This window comes from Piliocolobus tephrosceles, chromosome 8, assembly GCF_002776525.5.
Source record: "Piliocolobus tephrosceles isolate RC106 chromosome 8, ASM277652v3, whole genome shotgun sequence".
Lineage (NCBI taxonomy): Eukaryota > Metazoa > Chordata > Mammalia > Primates > Cercopithecidae > Piliocolobus > Piliocolobus tephrosceles.
In genome coordinates, this window is record NC_045441.1 from 137,857,393 (window position 1) to 137,874,504 (window position 17,112).

Sequence of the window (17,112 nt, forward strand, 5' to 3'; positions counted from 1 at the left end):
TACCATGTGCATTCATTTAATAAAATTAAATAAACTATATTAAAATAAAATTAAGAGGCCAGGCACAGTGACTCATGCCTATAATCCCAGCACTTTGGGAGGCCGTGGTGGGCGGATCACCTGAAGTTGGGAGTTCGAGACCAGCCTGACCAACATGGAGACACCCTGTCTCTACTAAAACTACAAAATTAGCCAGGCGTGGTGGCGTGTGCCTGTAATCCCAGCTACTCGGGAGGCTGAGGCAAGAGAATCGCTTGAACCCAGGAGGCAGAGGTTGCAGTGAGCTGAGACTGTGCCATTGTACTCCAGCTTGGGCCACACAAGCAAAACCCCGTCTCAAAAATAAATAAATAAATGTTAATAAAATTAAATAAACTTTATTAAAAAAAATTAAATAAAAATTAAATCATGTATTTGTTCATTCATTTAATAAAACGTATGTAGTGCCTAATGTGAGCCAGGCAGGGGATCCATCAGGCCAGATTGCAGACATCCTCAGAGAATCCCTGGATGTGGCTCTCTGCACCTGTGGTTCTCAGCACATAGCTTCGAGCTAGCAGCAATGGCGAGCCCTGCACCCTTATAAGAAATACAAATTATTAGCTGGGCCTGGGGTTCACGCCTGTAATCCCAGCACTTTAGGAGGCCGAGGTGGGCGGATCACGAGGTCAGGAGATAGAGACCATTCTGGCTAACACAGTGAAACCCTGTCTCTACTAAAAAAAAATACAAAAAGTTAGCCAGGCGAGGTGGCAGGTGCCTGTAGTCCCAGCTACTCGGGAGGCTGAGGCAGGAGAATGGTGAGAACCCGGGAGGCGGAGCTTACAGTGAGGTGAGATCCGGCCACTGCACTCCAGCCTGGGCGACAGAGCAAGACTCTGTCTCAAAAAATTAAAAAAAAAAAAAAAAAAAAAAAGGAGGCCAAGGCAGGTGGATCACGAGGTCAGGAGATCAAGACCATCCTGGCTAACATGGTGAAACCCCGTCTCTACTAAAAATACAAAACATTAGCTGGGCATGGTGGCACACACCTGCAGTACCAGCTTCTTGGGAGCCTGAGGCAGGAGAATCACTTGAACCCAGGAGGTAGAGGCTGCAGTGAGCCATGATCACGCCACTGCACTCCAGCCTGGGCGACAGTGTGAGACTCTGTCTCCAAAAAAAAAGAAAAAAGAAATGCAAATTATCTGGCCTGACTTGTATCGTATCTAGACTGAAATGTACTGAATCAGAAACTCTGGGGCTAGGGCCCAGCAATCTGAACAAGCCCTCCAGGTGACTGACGCTTGCTAAGCATTAAGAACCACTGCTCTAGACCACCACCAAGACCCCTAACCTCTGATGTCATTTCCTAACACTCCTGTTTTTATTTATTTATTTACTTATTTTTGAGACAGAGTCTCACTCTGTCACCCAGACTGGAGTGAAGTGGCACAATCTCAGCTCATCACAACCTCCGCTTCCTAGGTTCAAGCAGTTCTCCTGCCTCAGCCTCCCAAGTAGCTGGGATTACACACATGAGCCACTACAAGTAGCTAATTGTTGTATTTTTAGTAGAGACAGGGTTTCACCATGTTGCTCAGGCTGGTCTTGAACTCCTGACCTGAAGTGATCCAGTCGCCTTGGCCTCCCAAAGTGCTGGGGTTACAGGTATGAGCCACTGTGTCTGGCCCATTTCCTAACACTCCTGCCCATGTTTTGAGTTTCAGAGTCTGAAACGTAAAGAGGCCATGCCCCAACCCACCCAGCCTGCGCGCCCCCCCTCCCCCTCCACCCCCCGCCCCAAGAACAAGTGAACATTCCAGAGGGCTAAGGCTCCTAAGTCAGTCCCTGGTACCCTCAGCTTTTCTTCCTCTATTATCCAAATTCCCATTCCCTTAACTTTCTGTTCCTGCAGGAAGGAGTTCTTCCTCTACCAGCTCAGGTACCAGCTCACCTTCTTGGGTTCTGGAGCCCTCGTAGTCTACAGCCTGCCCCTTCTTAAGGATCTTGATGGTGGGGTAGCCACTCACATCAAACCTGCTGGCCAGCATAGACGCTGAGGTTGCATCGATCTTGGCCACAGGAATGGGAGGATCATTATCCTTTAATACGTTGGCAATTTTTTCATATTCTGGAGCAAACTGCTTGCAATGTCCACACCTAACAATCAGATTAGGGAAGGCGAAAAACATTAACTGTACCTATGGAGATTTAAATGCAACAATACATACTGTACCTATGGAGATTTAAATCCAGTAATACATACTGCTATGGTCTGGATGTGGTTTGTCCACACCAAAATGTTGAAATCTGATCCCCAATGTGGCAGTGTTGGGAGGTGGGACCTAGTGGGAAGGGTTTACGTCTGAAGGGTGGAACCCTCATGAACAGGTAAATGCACATTCAGGAATGTAGTTTAAAAGAGCTTGGTGTGGCCAGGTGCAGTGGCTCAAGCCTGTAATCCCAGCACTTTGGGAGGCTGAGGTAGGTGGATCACCTGAGGTCAGGAATTTGAGACCAGCCTGGTCAACATAGTGAAACCCCATCTCTATGAAAAATACAAAAAATTAGCTGGGTGTGGTGGTGGGCGCCTGTAATTCCAGTTACACAGGAGGCTGAGGCAGGACAATCGCTTGAACCGGGAGGTGGAGGTTGCCGTGAGCCAAAATTTGAGCCACTACATTCCAGCCTGGGCGACAAGAGTCAAACTCCATCTCAAAAAGAAAAGAGTAAGCTTGGCTTCCTCCTCGCCATGTTATCTCTGTAAGTGCCCACTCTTCTTCCACTTCCTGCCAGGAGTGAAGCAGCATGAGGCCCTCACCAAAAAGTTGAGCAGATGCCAGCACCATGCTCTTGTACTTCCCAGTCCACAGAACTGTGACAGAAATAAATCTCTTTCCTTTATAAATTACCCAGCCTCAGGTACTCTGTTATAGCAACACAAAACAAACCAACACACACACACACACACAAATGAGAACTTTTAGCCAGGCACGGTGGCTCAAACCTGTAATCCCAGCACTTTGGGAGGCCAAGGTGGGTGGACCACGAGGTCAGGAGATCAAGACCATCCTGGCTAACACGGTGAAACCCCATCTCTACTAAAAATACAAAAAGTAGCCAGGCGTGGTGGCAGGCACCTGTAGTCCCAGCTACTCGAGAGGCTGAGGCAGGAAAATGGCGCGAACTCAGGAGGTGGAGCTTGCAGTGAGCCGAGATAGCGCCACTGCACTCCAGCCTGGGCGAGAGCGAGACACCACCTCAAAAAAAAAAAGGGAACTTTTGGAAATACCTGTGGTTAAGAGAAGAGGCACAACACAACATAAAGGCGAAGACCAAAGGGGCTTCAAAGTCAAACAGGTCTAGGTTTAAATTCCAGCTCTGCCCTAGGGCAAATACTTTCAATATCTAAACCTCAGTCTGTGGCTGGGCACGGTGCCTCATGCCTGTAATCTCAACACTTTGGGGGTCTGAGGTGGGCAAATCACTTGAGCCCAGGAGTTTGAGACCAGCCTGGGCAATATGACGAAACTCCATCTTTACAAAAAGTACTTTGGGAGGCCAAGGCGGGCAGATCACTTGAGACCAGGAGTTCAAGACCAGCCTGGCCAACGTAGTGAAACCTGTCTGTACTGAAAATACAAAAATTAGTTGGGTGTGGTGTGGTGGCAGGCGCCTGTAATCCCAGTTACTCGGGAGGCTGAGGCACGAGAATCGCTTGAACCCAGAAGGTGGACGTTGCAGTGATGAGAGATCATGCCATTGCATTCCAGCCTGGGCAAAAGAGTGAAAAATCTGTCCCCCAAAAAAATTTTTTTTAATTTCTCAGTTTTAACTTCAAATACAGTAAATATTGATAAACATGACCCCCTCTGAGGTTCTCACTTCTTAAGAATGTTAAGAGCTCTTTAAACTAAAAAGTACAAAAACTTGATAATTTATGTAAGAGGAATAATATAACCTCAAAGAGTCTTGCTCTGTTGCCCAGGCTGGAGTGCAGTGGCACGCTTTCAGCTAGTTGCAGCCTCCGTCTCCCAGGTTCAAGCAATTCTCCTGCCTCAGCCTCCGGAGTAGCTGGGACTACAGGTGCACATCACCACACCTAATTTTTTTACTTTTAGTAGAGATGGGGTTTCACCATGTTGGCCAGGCTGGTCTCAAACTCCTGATCTCAAGTGATCTGCTTGCTTTGGCCTCCCAAAGTGCTGAGATTATAGGTATGAGCCACCATGCCCAGCCTATTTAGATGTTTTAAATAAAACACTTGTGCTATGCTTGACCCTCAGACACTGCACAAAAGTGAGTGTATCCTATTTGGTCTCAGAAGTGAAACAGGGAGGGCATGAGATAGAAAAGCAAAGCAGGGGTCATGAGATACAAAACAGTAGAGGAGAAGTAATGGAGGAGACGGGCCCGAGAGCTCTAACAGACTGCATTAGGAGGGGTAAAGACAGGAAAAGAAGTGGGGACGCCCGACTGCTCCCCTCACAGGGCCGATGTGTGTAGTAAAAAAATCCACCACACAGGCCAACAGCCTGCACTTGGGGCAGCTGCCTGAGCATCAGCCTTTGAGGGAAGAGGAAGGAGGGGTGGCCTCAGACAGGTCGGGGCAGAATCTGTAACAAGGACGTGTCTGTTACCAACACGGGGCTGTGTCACTGCTGCTTGTTAAATGCCCGTCCCCCAGCTGTGACCATCAGAGGACGTATTCATCTTTAACCCACTGGACTGAGACAAGAGGACATTGCCTTCCATGAGGGCTGGCTCACTGGCAGTTCCAATGCAAAGTGGTAGAACGAGTGAGCTCCCAGCATTCTTACAGCTAGAGTGCAAGTTCCTGCACCCAGACACTCCCACCCCACCCCCAGGGTCTGGACAACCAGGTGAAGGGCTCAGCGCATAGAGCACAGTGCTCGTCCACCCGCAGGAATCAGAACGCAGTCCTTACCATGGAGCATAAAACTCCAGCAGCACTGTGTCTTTGTCAGCCACAAAATTATCAAAGTTTGCATCATTTAGGACCAAGACACCGTTTTCTTCCTTAACTTCCAAGTCATCTTCTTCCTCATCATCTTCCTCCTCCTCCTCCTCTTCTTCATCCTCAATGGCATTTTCTCGGTTAGAAGAATCTGAGTGGAAAACACCCAGACTGGTTACAAACCTGGTGGTGACTCTCCTTAAAACTTTCCTGGCCGGGTGTGGTGGCTCACACCTGTAATTCCAGCACTTTGGGAGGCTGAGGTGGGCGGATCACTAGGTCAGGAGTTCAAGACCAGCCTGGCCAATATGGTGACACCCAATCTCTATTAAAAATACAAAAACTAGCCAGGCATGGTGGCACGTACCTGTAGTCTAGCTACTTGGGAGGCTGAGGCAGAAGAATCGCTTGAACCCGGGAAGCAGAGGTTGCAGTGAGCAGATTGTGCCACTGCACTCCACCCTGGGTGACAGAGTGACACTCCATCTCAAAAAAAAAAAAAAGTCCTAAAACTCATACGCTTCAAAGTGTCGAGTCCTGGGTGGTCCCTGGGGGGCCCACCACGCGACTGGCTGGTGACATCAGGCCTCCCTCACGCCAGCAATTCTGTTCTAAGTTTGCTATTTAAAATGTCATTCAGAGGGAGGTCATGGCTAAATAATATTTGAAAACCACAGCTCTAGAACATAAAGTCCAAATGTCACAGCATAAGTTGGAGGGCGGCACAGGCTACCCTTTCAGAGTCGCGGCCCCCTGCCTTGCTCTGCAAACCTTGCCCTGAACCCAGACAGCCTCCGCATTGGCCACCTCCTCCCTACTCCCTTGTACCCCGTTCTGCAGTCTTTCCGGGCCTCGCTCCTGTAGCTCTGGCTCCCCTACCCACATTCCACACTCTGCGTTTCAGAGGCACTGCATTTCATGATCTCCCCCTAGCTTGTTTGTGTTCAAGGTTATTGTTCACTGATGTGCCTCCTCCTCACCCTGTGTGTTTCCACAGGCAGGGCCCCAGTAACACCTCCCATGAACAAATTATCTGCCTGGCCCCAAAAGAATACCAACAGGAAGCAAGTACTCAATCTTGACTTTTTACTGCAGAGGATGGAATATTAATTCCATTTCTGAAAGGGGGTGGCATTTACCTCATACCCATAAAAAATAGCCCTTTGAGTTTTATAATCCTTGAGGAAAAGGCTGAAGTGTGAAGGGAAAGAGGGTGGGAAATCACATTTCACTTATAAAGGCACCCCTGAGTAATTTCCAGGATGACAAATACAGAAACTGATGGGGTCAACATGCATCAAAAATCACACCTGGCCGGGCGCGGTGGCTCAAGCCTGTAATCCCAGCACTTTGGGAGGCCGAGATGGGCGGATCACGAGGTCAGGAGATAGAGATCATCCTGGCTAACACGGTGAAACCCCGTCTCTACTAAAAAATACAAAAAAAACCTAGCCGGGCGAAGTGGCGGCGCCTGTAGTCCCAGCTACTTGGGAGGCTGAGGCAGGAGAATAGCGTAAACCCGGGAGGCGGAGCTTGCAGTGAGCTGAGATCCGGCCACTGCACTCCAGCCCGGGCGACAGAGCGAGACTCCGTCTCAAAAAAAAAAAAAAATCACACCTTCATTTGGAAGCTAAGTTTTCTTCCTAGAATGTGAGAAATTGTGTATATTTTATTTTCAAGGTTCAATTTATTATTATTATTATTTTTTTTTTGCCAAGCCACAGATACAAAGAACATGGAGTTGCCGTTTTTGTCAACCAGGTTCTCTGGCTACTGTCACACCAGCAAACAGAACTGGGCACAGCAAGCATGGTAATTTCATTAACGCTAAAGCCAGAATGTTTCCAGGGGCCAAATATCCTTTTCTGGAGATGTGTCCCAGGAGGTAAATGAACACTGCTAGTTACTGTTTGGGGCTGTGGGTGAGGTCAGGGTCTGAAAACCTGCCCCTAGGATCCCAGAACTCCTGGGGCTCACCAACTCTAATGAAGGAACCCTGCGTGGACTCTGCGGCTGTTTGGCCACAGAGGCAGCCTGCACCCACCCCACATGGCCGTGCCTGCCCTCTGCTCCTCCAGCCTACTCCTTGGGTCTGCATGGAGCAGGGAGAAGGGGGTGGCTTTGTTCATCACCGTCAACATTTACCGATCTGCAAACTGTACAAAAAAGCCAACAGGAAAGCCCACCGGCACCCGGCACACTGGTCACCCGCACTCAGTCCTTTTCCTTTTAAGCATCCTACAACTTTTCCTGACTTGCACATTCCTGTTCCAACTTAAGGCCTAGGCTCCTCCTTTGTCGGCGAAGGGAGAAACAGCTCAAAAACGTCAAAAGCAAACTCACCCATCTGAGATGAGCCTCCTGCCTGCCACCCTTCCCTCCACACCGGGAACCTCCTAGGCACGGTCAGAAGTTCACGGAGGGCAGGACACAGAGAAAGACAGCCTGGGTGCAGGCCCACCTCCCCTGGGGTCTCGGGACTGTGTGTGTCTGACAGTACAGGCAGGGGCCAGCCTGACATCTCCCCAAGGAGAAGAGGGAAATCCAATGTTCCCAAGGTTTTCTGGTCTCCCTTTTCAGATCATTCTAGACCCCTAAGAGAGAGAAAAAAGAAAAGATCCTCTGCTCTGTGCTATTTAGAAAATCTTGCCCACTCTATTTACCTGTGTCTTTGAAAGAACCGCCGTGTGAGGTTGAAATGCACATCTTGCTCTGATGTCATTAACTAAGACCAAGCCGAAATACTAGGTTGGTGAAAATAATTGAGATTTTTGCCATTTTTTTTTTTAAATCCTGGGTGGTCCCTAGGGGAGACCGCCAGGGCCCCCCCGGCTGGCAGTTAGGTAGTGCTTTTGGGCCATCTATATCCACTCTCCTCTCACTAGCTAGCTGCTCTGCCCAGTACGAGTCAAAGTTACTTGCAACAGATGGGCAGATTGGAGGAAGGTTGGAAATAATGCACTGGGGAATTTAATCGACTCTTCCAGCGAGGAATCACAGCTAGGAGAGGAAGGGAAACTAAATAATTGGCTCAGGGCACAGCGGAAGACTGATGTTTGCAGTAAAGAGGCCTAAAACATGACCACATAGGCAACTCCTTTCCAGGATGAATTTTACAAAAAAGAAATAAAGATGTGTTCTTACCTATGTTCGGCTTGAAATGGGCTCTCAACACTACAGTGTGATAGAGCTCTCATGATTAAGTGGGAGCTGACTAGTCACCATTGGACACAGCATTCCTAAGAGGCAACTCATTTCTTGACCCTTTTAAAAAATGAATTTTTGCGAGACATGGTGGATCACGCCTGTAATCCCAGTACTTTGGGTGGCCAAGGAGGGCGGATCACCTGAGGTCAGGAGTTTGAGACGAGCCTGGCCAACATGGCAAAACCCCATCTCTACTAAAAATACAAAAATTAGAAGGCCAGGTGCGGTGGCTCAAGTCTGTAATCCCAGCACTTTGGGAGGCCGAGGTGGGCAGATCACGAAGTCAGGAGATCTAGACCATCCTGGCTAACACAGTGAAACCCCGTCTCTACTAAAAATACAAAAAAAATTAGCCGGGCGTGGTGGTGGGCGCCTGTAGTCCCAGCTACTCGGGAGGCTGAGGCAGGAGAATGGCGTAAACCTGGGAGGCGGAGCTTGCAGTGAGCGGAGATCCGGCGACTGCACTCCAGCCTGGGCAACAGAGCGAGACTCCGTCTCAAAAAAAAAAAAAAAATTAGCTGGGCGTGGTGGCGCATCCCTGTAATCTTAGCTACTCAGGAGGCTGAGGCAGGAGAATCGCTTGAACCCAGGAGGCAGAGGATGCAGTGAGCCAAGATCATGCCACTGCACCCCAGCCTGGGCGACAGAGTGAGACTAACAAAAGAAAAAAGAATTCTATTATCTTTTTAAAGGATAAACAAAAAATAGGACATTCCCTAAGTAATTAAGGACTTTCAACTGCATGGACCCTACCTTTCCATTCCTCCCCAGCTCACAGACAAGCCCAGGATTGAGTCTTCTGCAATTTGGGAAGGTGCTAGCTCTAGATTCCTATCTACCAGAAACCCACACATCCCTGCAAGCAAAAGAGTCCACGTTTTAGTGGGAGAACGTTTTTCTCTGGGCTTCATTTTTAAAGGTGGACATTCTAGGATAGAAAATATATCCAGGGCTGGGCGCAGTGGCTCACGCCGGTAATCCAAGTGCTCCTCTGGGAAGCCAAGACGGGCAAATCATGAGGTCAGGAGATCAAGACCATCCTGGCCAACATCGTGAAACCCCACCTCTACTAAAATACAAAAAAAAGTTAGCCAGGCATGGTGGCACACGCCTGTAATACCAGACACTCAGAAGGCTGAGTCAGGGGAATTGCTTGAACCTGGGAGGTGGAGGTTGCAGTGAGCCGAGATCACACCACAGCACTCCAGCCTGGCAACAAGCAAGACTCTGTCACCAAAAAAAAAAAACTCAGGCATGGTGGCTCACACCTGTAATCCCAACGCTTTGGGAGGCCGAGGCAGGCGGATCACCTGAGGTCAGGAGTTCGAGATCAGCCTGACCAACATGGAGAAACCCCATCTCTACTAAAAAAAAAATTAGCCAGGTATAATCTCAGCTACTCAGATGATGCCACTGCACTCCGGCCTGGGCAACAAGAGTGAACCTCCGTCTCAAAAAAAAAAAAAAAAAATGGCCGGGTGCAGTGGCTCACGCCTATAATCCCAGCACTTTGGGAGGCCAAGGCGGACGGATCATGACGTCAGGAGATTGAGACCATCCTGGCTAACACAGTGAAACCCCGTCTCTACTTAAAAAAAAAACAAAAAACAAAAATATTACCCTGACGTGGTGGCGGGCGCCTGTATTCCCAGCTACTTGGGAGGCTGAGGCAGGAGAATGGCGTGAACCCGGGAGGTGGAGCTTGCAGTGAGCCGACATCGCGCCACTGCACTCCAGCGACAGAGCAAGACTCCGTCTCAAAAAAAAAAAAAATATATATATATATATATACACACACACATATATATGTCCAGAGCCTTTTCAGTACCTTCTGAAAAGATGCAACCTTCCTCAGCATGAGACAAATGAATTCCCACGTTCATCTCCACATTGCTCAGTCCATGTGCTAAGGCCTCTCCTGAAACGTGGGACCCTCACCTAAGCAGGCTTCCACAGTCCCTGTCCACTCCCACGGGGCACACCTGATGACAACACTGGGTCCCTGCCCAGACGCACGCAGCTCCTTTCAGGATGTCCTCACTCTCCATCCTCAGCTGATCACTCTCATCTCCACCAGAGAAGTGCCTGAAACAGCTGCATAAACTCTACCATCCAGCCAATACTGAAGAGTTTATATTAAACACAGAAACAAGAACTGTATTATCAGCTATGTAACCATTATAGCTGATATTTATTTATGTACCAGGCACTGTGCTGGATTCTTAAACACACCACTTCACCCCTTAAGGGAGACTGTATTACAGCTTATATTACATGTTACAGATGAAGAAACTGACATGCAGGAATTTCAGTCACCTGTCCAAGGATCACAAAGCTACTTAGTGGAGGGTCCTGACCACTTAACTGCTATGCTATATTGTCACTTAGATTTTCTTCCCAATACGCCCAAAGTTTTTGGTGGAATCATTTAGATTTTCCACATTTTTATGGCTCCAAAAATAACTATGTCTCAGGAATCAAAAGAGGAGGGCAGTTTAACGCTTCCTTAGCATGAAACATAGGTGACTTTCCACTTACTTTTAAATCTAAACAAACCAATACCACATAAAAGCAAGCAACAAACAGGATCAGAGTATTTTCCTTTCCTATTTTAGCAGGAAGGATGCGTAGAACGCAGGCACCTTCTAATCTGAAACTGGAAAGTCGTGCAACCTGAGGCTTAAGCCATCAGAGCTTAACAGTGTATTTAGTAACCATATTGGGGCATTTAAGTTCCTAGACACAACTGTGCTGTCTAAATCTAAAATGTAACGGAAGCAAAAAGAAAAAAAAAGCCTCGAGACTTGAAACACTTGAGGGATGAGGTAGTGTAGACTTGAAATAAATCTGTTGGACAAGTTATCAGTGAATCTATGACAGGTTTTGACAATGAAAGGCCGAGGGATGCCCTCAGGGATGAGAAAGGGTCAAAGTAAGCCCACATCGTGGCTCACACCTGTAATCCCAAACACTGGGAGTTTAAGGATGGAGAACTGCTTGAGGCCAGCCTGGGCAACATAGTGAGACCCCATCTCTACCAAAAAAAAAAAAAAAAATTAGCCAGGCAGCCGGGTGTGGTGGCTCACTCTTGTAATCAGGAGATTGAGACCATCCTGGCTAAGACGGTGAAATCCCGTCTCTACTAAAAAATGCAAAAAATTGGCTGGGCATGGTGGCACGTGCCTGTAGTCCCAGCTACTCTGGAGGCGGAAGCAGAAGAATCACTTGAACCCGGGAAGCAGAGGTGCAGTGGTGAGCTGAGATCACGCCACTGCACTCCAGCCTGGGCGACAGAACGAGAAAAAAAATTAGCCAGGCGTGGTGGCAAGCACCTACAGTCCCAGATCCTTGGGAGGCTGAGGCAGGAGGATCCCATGAGCCCAGGAGTTTGAGGCTTAAGTAAGCCATGATCGCGACAGTGCACTCAAGCCTGGGCAACAGTGTGTTATCTTGTCTCGGGAAAAAAAAACAAAAACAAAAACAAAAAAAAAGACCGGAGCTAGAAACCCCAGGAGGCCTGCCCTTGGCCATCAAGACCCCTGGGATTCCTAGGCTCACCCCAGGAGCAACTGCTTCCCAGGGACTCTACTGTGCTGAAGACCTCTGATCCAAAGGATAAACGTGCTGGTCCTGTAACGCCTCCTAAAGCCACTCTCCCAGGCCTCTCAAGAGTCCTCCCAAAAACAGAATCACTGGATCAAAACCAAGGCAGTGCTATAGTGCTTTTCTGCTATGTTCCAAAAAGCACCTTCCACCCACACTGGTCCTCAAACTTCACTGTGCCTCCAGAAGTTAATTCTACGTCTCAAGGGAGAAGTGACTTAAAACGCAGATTCCGGGGCCCACCCCTGCATTCTGCTTCAGGGTATTTTGGGCATCTGTATTTAAATAAACTATTTAAATAAACACTCAGGTGATTTGGGTAAAGGTCTCAAGACACAATTTGTAAGCAGCCCCGCTAGCTGGTTCCTTTCCGCAGGTGTTTTTCTCGCCGAGTATGGGTTTTTACTTCCTTTTCTATTTGGGCAAAGACTCTTTGAATCAGTGACCCACACAAAGTTACTCAATCTGTTTGAAAGAGTATAAAGTTCACAATTTCCCTACACACTAACATTATAAAAGAGTGTATATTTATATTGGAACAAACATAGAAGGTTAAAAAGCTAGGGATTGAAGCCGGGCGCGGTGGCTCAAGCCTGTAATCCCAGCACTTGGGGAGAACGAGACGGGCGGATCACGAGGTCAGGAGATCGAGACCATCCTGGCTAACCTGGTGAAACCCCGTCTCTACTAAAAAATACAAAAAACTAGCCGGGCGAGGTGGCGGGCGCCTGTAGTCCCAGCTACTTGGGAGGCTGAGGCAGGAGAATGGCGTAAACCCGGAAGGCGGAGCTTGCAGTGAGCTGAGATCCGGCCACTGCACCCCAGCTTGGGTGACAGAGCGAGACTCCGTCTCAAAAAAAAAAAAAAAAAAAAGCTAGTGATTGAAAATAAGGGCAGAGAGGAAGAAAGTTAAGACCAGTACCTGGATGCCTTATTCTCTAGGAATAACAACCTTTTCTTAACTAGTACTTCCTAATCTTCAGAGTTCCTATGTTTACAGTTAGCTCATTTCGAAGAAAAATGCAGGAACCATGAAGAAGTTGTTAGTATTCCTACTGGAGTGCGCGCTTCATGGACACACTGGTTTCCTCCCAGAACCCAGTGCAGGGACTGGCACACAGTAAACGCTGAATAAATACAGAAGCAATGGTACCTCTAGTTTCTCAAAGTTGCAAACCAAGCCATCCTTTTCTCCCTTGAACCAGAATCTTTGGATTAATCATTTCCAAATCCACACACATTTTAAGAAGGAATGCTTGCTGTTCCAAAGAACTGGCACTTGGTTCTTCACGCCTCGCCCCTTCTCTACAGGGGCTCCCTCTCCCTTCCCACTGCCTCGGCGCATTCACCTGGAGTCAGCCTGGACCTGAGAAAAATCTGCAAATTAGGGCGAAGGACCCAGCTGCAAAAAAGGCGCTCTGCAGCCCTCTCCAAGCCTCGGGTGACAGGAGCCTTCCAGGGAGTCGGAGCCCAAGAGACCCCGGCCACCTTCCTCTCCCAGGAGCCCCAAATCGATCCTGCCCCCGCCACCGCCCCTTCAACTCCGCCAAGTTTATCCCGGGCTCGGCTCCCATCGCTAGTTCTGGAGCGGACCGCGCGGAAGCCAGCCCGCCAGGGTCGCAGCGCCCGGGCCCCCGCACATCTCTGCAACCCCCGTAAGCACGGCCCGACCCGCGGCGCGCTTGCCGCTCACCTTCGTCAGGGCCCTCGGCACCCGCCACGGCCAGCAGCTGCGCCAGCCCAAGGAGCAGCAGGAACAGGTAGGCTTTCCGGGGCCTCATGGTACCGGGGGCGGAGCGCGGCCTCCTCGCGTCTGCGGCCGCTGCGCGCACCGAGAACTCCGGGTCTGGCCGACCGCCCGTCGCTCCTTAGCGACGCGGGAGAGCCGGAAAAACCCACGGGAAATCAGCCCCGGCGATTGGCAGGGGGCGGAGGAACCCGTGGGCCGGCCAATCCCAGAGTGACGCCGGCGCGGACCGCATGCACTTCGGCCGACTAGAGTTGGCTCCGCGGCCCTAGGCCCTCCTCAGTCCTGCGCGCGGCCCTCGGCTGCGCGTTTAAAACTCGGAGCCCTAACGTGAGGTGCCCCCTTCTGATTGGCTGCACCACGACCACCAATCAGCGGCTGCCACTCGGTTTGCTGGGAGCGCACAGGCCAAGAGAGGGAGCGGGGGAGAACAAAGGCGGGCGGGCTGGGCACGGGGAGGGCGGGACCTGGCTACGCCTCGGGGCGCTATTGGCCGTCCGTGTCGGGGGCGGGGTAGGAGAGGCGGAGCCTGGGAAATATGGAGCGGGGCGGGGTTCGGCTCAGCAGTCTGTGGCGGAGCTTGGCAATAAGAACACGTGTCGGTACCAGAGCGGTGGGGAGCAGTGGCGAGCGGGGCGGTCCTCGCAACCCGCCGGGGCTCTGGGAGGTTGGAGACCAACGCGGGCAGAGGAGCACGAGCCTGTCTGTTGCTAGAAAGTGGGGGGAAAGGGGTTTCCAAGTCCGCTACATGTTCGTGGGCTTCTTGATTTTTCTGCTCTAGCAAATGAAAGTTTCATTTCTCTCCGGAGTATTGAGCTAGAAAGCGGGGAAGAGAATGCAGTAAAGTGAATCCAGACTAGAATCTGGGGAAGCCTCTCTCCAAGGTTTCATCTCGGGGAAACAAGCCATCAGATTCTTGTCTAAACTTTGCCTCGTCTTATTTAGTCCTCTAGTGATTTTCTGCAAAAGGAAATACCAGATAGGCAATCTAGTGGTTTACATAGATCTGAATATAAGCTTGAGGTTTTCCCTCTTGACCACTTTGGAGAAGAAAACTAGGTTACGATGACGATTTTTGTATGTCAGAAAAGCCCGTAATGTGCATTAAGTTTGAGACTTTTTTTTAACACCTGGGAGTTTTAGAAGGCAAATAGGGAAAAGAAAAACCTAAACTGAAGTTCAGGAGTATTTTCTCGTGTGTGCAGATTATTACGTGAGGAAGGAATAAAAGGGTAACACAGACCTTAGCAATTAAAAAGATTTAATTTTTTTGTTGAATGCTTATTAATCTGATGGTTCCTGGTCAATTTTGTAGGGCAGAACATTATGCAACTAACTCTACAGTACACACTTATTATAATTGTGCTATGAATGCTGGCTACCAGACAGTTTGGTATCCTGTTATTTTTTGAGACAAGAATCTCGCTCTGTCGCCCAGGCTGGAGTGCAGTGGCGTCATCTCCACTCACTGCAACCTCCGCCTCCTGGGTTCAAGTGATTCTCCTGTCTCAGCCTCCCAGGTAGGTGGGACTACAGGTGCCAGCCACCACTTCCTGCTAATTTTTATATTTTTAGCAGAGACGGGGTTTCACCATGTTGGCCAGGCTGGTCTCAAACTCATAACTGACCTCAAGTGACCCACCCGCCTCGGCCTCCCAAAGTCCTGGGATTACAGGTGTGAGCCACCGTGCCCAGTCTTAATATCATTTTAAAAGATAACCATGTTATTCAAAAAGACGAGTCAGAGTTCTCATCTTTCTTCTTGTTTCCTATGACTCTGTTAAACTGAGAGGAATGAGGACCCCATTTGCTCAGTGATGGGAGAAACAATTTCACTGGCCTTTTGTCCATACAAAGATAGGAAGAAGGCTCTTGAAGTGCTGTCTGTATATGAACATAAACACACATGTATCTTGTGAAATTAAAGTAACAATGTTCTTTTTGAAAGCATTTAGGGTATAGCTATAGAAGTTCATTCAACAAAACAGAACTTTATCAAGTTGGAAAACTCCTTTCTCTTTATCCCTAAATTTTTCACTCAATTGTGTTACGGATACAAACAGGCTGGGAGACCACTGTGTTGAGGGTCAGAACGGAGACAGGTGAGAGATGACACTTTCATGAATATATCCAAGATCTCCATAATGGGTTGTTGTAAGTGTAGAGAGGCTGGCTATCAAATCATAGATATGAGGCGGGGCACAGTGGCTCACTCCTGTAATCCCAGCACTTTGGGAGACTGAGGCAGGTGGATCACCTGAGGTGGGGAGTTCCAGATCGGCCTCACCAACATGGTGAAATCCCATCTCTACTAAAAATACAAAATTAGCTGGGCATGGTGGTGCCCGCCTATAATCCCAGCCACTTGGAAGGCTGAGGAGGCTGGAGAATCACTTAAACCCAGGAAGAGGAGGTTGCAGTGAGCTGGGATTGCGCCACTGCACTCCAGCCTAGGCGACAAGAGTGAGACTCCATCTCCAAAAAAAAAAAAAAAATCATAGAAGTGGACCCTAGTTCGGAAATGTATTCATGTAAATGAACTTCTCCCTGGCTTATCCCCAGAGCTGTGATTTAACATGATTGTGCTGGGTTTACAGACCAATTTGAACATGCATTTTCCTCTGCTTCTGCACAGACTCCCTAGAGAAGTGATCACATCACTGCATTCATCCTGGGTGACAAAGCGAGACCTTCTCTCAAAAAAAAAAAAAAAAAAAAATCAAAGATCAATCTTAACTATCAATTCAATCTCTTTAATACATATAGGGCTATTCAGGTTATTTCTTCTTCAGTGAGTTTCAGTAGTTGGTAGGAATTTGTCCATTTCATATAAGTTGTCAAATTTATTGACATACAGTTTTTGGTGGTATTTGCTATGGTCTGAATATATCTCCCAAAATTTGTATGTTGAAAATTAATTGCCAATGTGATAGTAATAAGAGATGGGGCTTTTAGGAGGTGATAAAGTCATAAGGGTAGAGCCATTATGGATGGAACTGGGGCCCTTATAAAGGGCTTGAGGGAATGGGTTCATTCTCATCCAGCATGTGAGCACACAGTGTTCATCCCCCTCTGCCTTTCCATGTTCCATCTTCTACCATGTGGAGATGTATTAATGACAAGAAGGACCCTACCAGACACTAAATGCCAGCACCTTGATCTTGGACTTCCCAGTCTCCAGAACTGTAAGAAATAAATTTCTGTTCTTTGTAAATGACCCAGTCTACGTTGTTATAGCAGCAAGAATGTGCTAAGAGGGTATTCTTTTCTCGTGCTTTAAATCACTTTAGAGTCAGTAGTGAGGTCACCTCTCGTTACTGGTATCGATAATCTTTGTCTTCTCTCTTTTTTAATAATGAGTCAGGCTAATGGTTTATAAATTATATTGGTCTTCTCAAAGAACCAGCTTTTGGCTTCACTGATTTTCCTTATTTTTTTCTATTTTCTATTTCACTGGTTTCCATTTTAATTTATATTATCTTCTGCTTATTTTAGGTTGTATTTACTCTCTTCTCTGGAGTTTCTTAAAGTGAAAGCTGACATCATTGATTCGTGATCTTTTCTTCTCTCTTTTTTTTTTTTTTTTTTTTTTTTA

At 48.2% G+C, this 17,112-nt stretch overlaps 1 protein-coding gene across 2 annotated transcripts in view; it reads right to left on the reverse strand.

The window, feature by feature from the left end:
* Positions 1–13,834, reverse strand: part of PDIA4 (protein disulfide isomerase family A member 4) — a 28,030-nt gene extending 14,196 nt beyond the window's left edge. The window contains exons 1-3 of one of the 2 annotated variants that reach the window (XM_031936085.1): positions 13,464–13,834; positions 4,931–5,111; positions 1,937–2,142 (exon numbers count right to left, since the gene is read on the reverse strand). In XM_031936085.1, coding sequence (XP_031791945.1) covers positions 1,937–2,142; positions 4,931–5,111; positions 13,464–13,551 — 475 coding nt within the window. In that variant the 5' untranslated portion in view covers positions 13,552–13,834. The remainder of the gene's footprint in view (positions 1–1,936; positions 2,143–4,930; positions 5,112–13,463) is intronic. The other variant, XM_023225473.3, reaches the window with a different exon arrangement.
* Positions 13,835–17,112: the final 3,278 nt, after the last annotated feature.